The following is a 6,000-nucleotide window of genomic DNA, read 5'->3' as shown; positions in this document are numbered from 1 at the left end:
TATTCTGTGACTGTAAATTGTTTGCCTGTTTTCCTATTGATGCTCTTACTTTTTTATTTTTGTCTGTTTTGTGTAGTTATAAATATATGTTTTTACTTGTAACTGTATTGAGTTGTGGACCCCAGGAAGACTAGTGGGACTCCTTAATAAAAATCAAATCAAAAATCAGCTACATTTGGAAACATGATAGTTGTAATTTGGCAGAGTAACTGACATTTAGCGCAAACAGAAACTCAATAAAAATTTCCCCTACTCAGAAAAATATGTGAATAAGTCAAAACAAGAATGACATAGTCGATAATTACTCAAATTATGATAATTATTTCAGTCAAAAGTTATTCTTCTCTTTCACAATCGGCAGACCTAAGCTTAAAGACGCATTAGCGCCACCAATTGGACTGGAGTGAGGAAGGGTGGAATACGCGGGTAAATAAGAGGGGATATTTTTTGGGGATAAATTAATATTTTTAAGGAATTTACAATTGGGATTGTTTATTTATTTTCGGATAATGGTGGTAAATATTTCAATGTTTTCAATGATTGTAAAACGTATTATTGCGGATGTATATTGAACAGGCGTTGTACACACAAAACAAATATATTATCTGAAAAATTTCGGTGGGGGGAATGGTAAAAAAGTTGTCTTAACACTGGAGACGGATGCTAAAAGTTTAACTTAAGAGGTGATTAAGAAATTGCGGCGCTCACAAATATCTAACAGTAAGGTGAGAGCTTTGTAAACACTGCACATCCTGGAATATACCATCTCTGAAAAAGGGGTGTCTGACTTGTGGATTATTCGTCATTTCATATTTCATTAATATAAAATGATCACAATTATACTCTATGGAAGATATAGTTTGATAATATGTTGTGATTTTATCCGCTTTTCGAGTTCATATTCGACAAAAAAAGATGTACTAGCGAAAAGATCCACACCGACCCCCATTTGAATATGGAAATGAACTAGTCTGTCTCCGTCCGTCCACCGTGGATCAGCTGAGTTGGTCGATACCGCCCCATCATGACTGTCATGACCGCGGCACTTTGTTTTGATGCGCTCCTCTTGTAAAGTACAAGAAACATGTGCTGTCCGTCTCCTTTTTTAAACCACATTGACGTGAAGGATGTACGGATATTTACGTCACCCTCGGCGCTTGTTTTCCCATTGGTGAGTCATTTTATCGATGCACCTGATACTAGCTATAGCTTAGCTCGCTGCTACCGCGTACACTATCTGTTATCCGTATCGATACATAATGGCAACGATTCACCCGTTACTTTAATTTGCATAGTATTTTATCCCTGTAGTTTCATAACAGACTTTACTACTTATGCAGCTATTGAAGCAAAATCTGCCTCATAATGCTGTGGACCGGTGTGCAAGTGTCAAGTCACGTGACAAAGGGCCACCGGCGTGGGTGTCCACGCACAGAACACGAAGACACCCTACTGCTTTATTGCCGAGACAGCCTGCAGAAATGCATGCATTCGCAAACATGACGCACGCACCAACAGTGATGCTATTGTGTATTAAACACCTTATTTTATTGTTTTTTCTGGGGTTTGGTTTAAGGCCAATCTTTCCTGTGATAAAATGGCAACCAAGGTAATCAAAAAGGTCAACCAAAGAACGAGATTCCTCTACAGCAGGGGTCACCAACCTTTTAGAAACCAAGAGCTACTTCTTGGGTACTGATTAATGCGATGGGCTACCAGTTTGATACACACTTAAATAAATTGCCGGAAATACCCCCATCCATCCATCCATCTTCTTCCGCTTATCAGAGGTCGGGTCGCGGGGGTAGCAGCCTAAGCAGGGAAGCCCAGACTTCCCTCTCCCCAGCCACTTCGTCTAGCTCTTCCCGGGGGATCCCGAGGCGTTCCCAGGCCAGCCGGGAGACATAGTATTCCCAACGTGTCCTGGGTCTTCCCTGTGGCCTCCTACCGGTTGGACGTGCCCTAAACCCCTCCCTCGGGAGGCGTTCAGGTGGCATCCTGACCAGATGCCCAAACCATCTCATATGGCTCCTCTCGATGTGGAGGAGCAGCGGCTTTACTTTGAGTTTCTCCCGGATGACAGAGCTTCTCACCCTATCTCTAAGGGAGAGCCCCGCCACACGGCGGAGGAAACTAATTTCGGCCGCTTGTACCCGTGATATTATCCTTTCGGTCATGACCCAAAGCTCATGACCATAGGTGAGGATGGGAACATAGATCGACAGGTAAATTGAGAGCTTTGCCTTCCGGCTCAGCTCCTTCTTCACCACAACGGATCGGTACAACGTCCGCATTACTGAAGACGTCGCACCGATCCGCCTGTCGATCTCACGGTGCACTCCTCCCCCACTCGTGAACAAGACTCCTAGGTACTTGAACTCCTCCACTTGGGGCAGGGTCTCCTCCCCAACCTGGAGATGGCACTCCACCCTTTTCCGGGAGAGAACCATGGACTCGGATTTGGAGGTGCTGATTCTCATTCCGGCCGCTTCACACTCGGCTGCGAACCGATCCAGTGAGAGCTGAAGATCCCGGCCAGATGAAGCCATCAAGACCACATCATCTGCAAAAAGCAGAGACCTAATCCCGCGGCCACCAAAAATGAACCCCTCAACGCCTTGACTGCGCATAGAAATTCTGGCAGAAATAGCCAATTTGCTCAATTTACCTTTAATAAATAATTCTACATACCGTATTTTCTTGAATTGCCGCAGGACATATAGTATGCACCTGACTTGAATTAATGCCGGGTCAAACTCGCTTCCCAAAATAATTAGCGCATACTTAGTATTACCGCCTGGTCAAACTCGTGACGTCACGAGTGACACTTCTCCTGTCATCATTTTCAAAATGGAGAAGGCTGATTTCAATACCGGTAATTTGAAATCGCATAAAGGGAAGAAGATTAAGAGCTATTCAGTAGGACTTAAGGTCCAAGCTTACATCACACTCAAATTTTTACTGCATACCTTTGGTAAGTGCCGGAGTGAGAAGAGGTTTTAAAATAATTAGCGCATGCTTACTTTTACCGCATGCCTTTGGTAAGCGCAGGAGTGAGAAGAGGTTTTAAATTAATTAGCGCCCCGGCGGCAATTCAAGGAAATACGGTATATCAAAAAAATTGATATTTCTGTCTGTCATTCCGTCGTACATTTTTTTCCTTTTACAAAAGTTTTTTTGTAGGGAAAAATGATGAAAAAAACACTTAATTGAACGGTTTAAAAGAGGAAAAAACACACAAAAAAATGAAAATAACATTTTGAAACATAGTTTATCTTGAATTTCGACTTTTTAAAATTCAAAATTCAACCGAAAAAAAATGAATAGAAAAACTAGCTAATTCGAATCTTTTTGAAAAAAACAAAAAAATAATTTATGGGACATCATTAGTAATTTTTCCTGATTAAGATTACTTTTAAAATTTTGATGACATGTTTTAAATAGGTTAAAATCCAATCTGCACTTTGTTAAAATATATAACAAATTGGACCAAGCTATATTTCTAACAAAGGCAAATCATTATTTCTTCTAGATTTTCGACAATAACAAATATCAAAATAAAAACTTAATAAAAACAATCATAATTCAAAATAAAATCAATCAATAAAGTATGATAAAATGATTTAAGTTGTTATATGCACAATTGAATAAATGTGTTTTCAGCCTGGATTTGAACATTGTCAACGTTGAGGCCTACATCACATATTCTACAACATTTTTACCCTAAATTAAGCACTTTCAAGCAGAGCTGGGCGATATGGCCTTTTTTTAATGTCTCGATATTTTTAGGCCATGTCAAGATACACGATATATTGCTCGATATTTTGCCTTAGCCTTGAATGAACACTTGATGCATATAATCACACCAGTACGATGATTCTATGTGTTGACATTAAAACATTATTGTTCATAGTGCATTAATATATGCTCATTTTAAACTTTCATGCAGAGAGGAAATCACAACTAAGCCAATTAACCAAAACTGCATTTATTAAACAGTTATTAAGCAGTGGCACAAACATTCATGTCATTTCCAAAACAGAAAGTGCAAGATTGTCAGAGACATTTAAAACAAGCTATGAGTGCAACTGTTGTGCATGATGTCACTAAGATGACATATCAAAACAACACAAAATTATAGTGCACATTATGTACAAAACGCCACTACAATAGTTTAAAACATATAAAGTGCACTTTTGTGCATGATGTCACACAAGATATTTCAATAACTGTCAAATAAAAATGAGCTGCATAATAGGAAATCAAATAGTGTATGTCCTTCGCTATGTGGTAGGTTACTGCGGACATCATCTTCTGTTTTTTTTTCATACGGTTTTAATGTGGAAATGGTTGCCTCGGCATTTTGCTGGCGTGGCACTGAACATAGATGTTGACATGCAGAGTAAACACTCTTCATCCTATAACAGGTGACTTTTCAAATGATGCTACATATTAGCAGTATTGCTACTTTTTGCAGCAACGCTTTTGCCGCATACTTGTAAAACATCTTCAAGCTTGAAGCCAAACCACCGCCAGACGATGGACTCCCTGCTGTTTTTCTTGGGAATTAATTATTCCTTCATTTGTTACCACACCGCTAGCATCACAGCTAACTTTACCATGTCGCTACCTGTCTGCTCCGTGAGGGCGTATGACGTTGCGACAGTATGTGACATATGTAAGAAGGTGCGCTTGTTTTATGTCTCTGTGAGAAGGAGAGACAAGAAATCCAATCCAATCCACTTTATTTATATAGCACATTTAAACAACAATAAAGTTTCCAAAGTGCTGCACAGAAAGAGTGAGAAGAGCTTGTAGTGTAATGCCCGCAGTTAAAAGCAACTGCGTTAGGACGTATACTCGAATATCACGATATAGTCATTTTCTATATCGCACAGAGACAAACCCGTGATATATCGAGTATATCGATATATTGCCCAGCCGTACTGTACGCCATTCCAAGCAGCAATAGCGACAGGCAATTTTAATTTCAATAGCAAGCCACGCTGCAGAAAACATTTTGCTGCATGCTTTGTATGGGAAACAGTCGTGCCATTCGGTGGACACATTGAAAATCAGTGGTCCGAATCCAAATCTTAAACATAAAGGAACGCATTAGTTTATGTACGTAAGATACACGTGGAATAAAGAATGACAATTTATATTGTTTTCAAACTGACACTTTTGTTTTTAGGCAAATTTAAGGAACAGATAAAAAACGAACAATTCTGGCGAATTTCACCAAATTCATTCAACACAGCCTAAACTAAAATAAAATGGTAAACACAAACATTATTCAAATTAAATTAGCCTAAAAAACATCGCCAAGATATCGTTGCTTGATTTAGCTAACTACATGAAATATTCCCATCAGTGAACAACAATTTCTCCATGTCTTTCGGGATGAAATGAAGCAAGTCCTCGTAAGCCTAAACCTCAAAATCCAGATGTCGCTCGTCCCTTTTTCTCTCTAATCTAGCAGCCACCATTTAACTGCACTCTCTCGCTCTCTCTCACGTGCATCGCCTATTTCTATTTACAAAAAAACAAGCCCCAGAGGCACGTGAACAGGAGAAGCTGAGTTTGATCCACGCCTCTTCACTAAAAACTTTCTTGTGTGTGTGTTTGCTGTTTTGCAGACCGATTTGTGAGAACATGCTCCCCTCCGACTGACTCGAGTCATGGATCCCGAGGAGATAGAACTGCAGAACGACTACCGATATCGTAACTATGCCTCAGTCATAGAGAAGGCGCTGCGAAACTTTGAATCTTCGAGCGAATGGGCGGACCTCATCTCCTCTTTGGGCAAGCTAAACAAGGTACTACGTGACGCATGGAAGACATTGATCAAAAGCATCAATAGGACATAGTGTAATCTGTTCTTGGGTCAAATTGTCAAACTTCACAAAACCTGTTAACTGAACAGGCAATTTTTAAACAGCCTTTAACATTACTCCTGAGTATGCAAACGTGGCTTTTTCAAATGATCATCTAACAGTA

General features: G+C 39.9%; 1 protein-coding gene across 1 annotated transcript in view; it reads left to right on the top strand.

Moving 5' to 3' along the window:
* The first annotated feature begins 994 nt into the window (after positions 1–994).
* Positions 995–6,000, top strand: part of dop1b (DOP1 leucine zipper like protein B) — a 62,666-nt gene continuing 57,660 nt past the window's right edge. Inside the window, exons 1-2 of the mRNA XM_061879147.1 lie at positions 995–1,171; positions 5,640–5,819. Of these exons, the coding sequence (XP_061735131.1) occupies positions 5,682–5,819 (138 nt within the window). The 5' untranslated portion in view covers positions 995–1,171; positions 5,640–5,681. The remainder of the gene's footprint in view (positions 1,172–5,639; positions 5,820–6,000) is intronic.

Source organism: Nerophis ophidion, linkage group LG19 (genome assembly GCF_033978795.1).
Source record: "Nerophis ophidion isolate RoL-2023_Sa linkage group LG19, RoL_Noph_v1.0, whole genome shotgun sequence".
NCBI lineage: Eukaryota > Metazoa > Chordata > Actinopteri > Syngnathiformes > Syngnathidae > Nerophis > Nerophis ophidion.
This window is presented reverse-complemented; position numbering and strand designations above follow the sequence as displayed.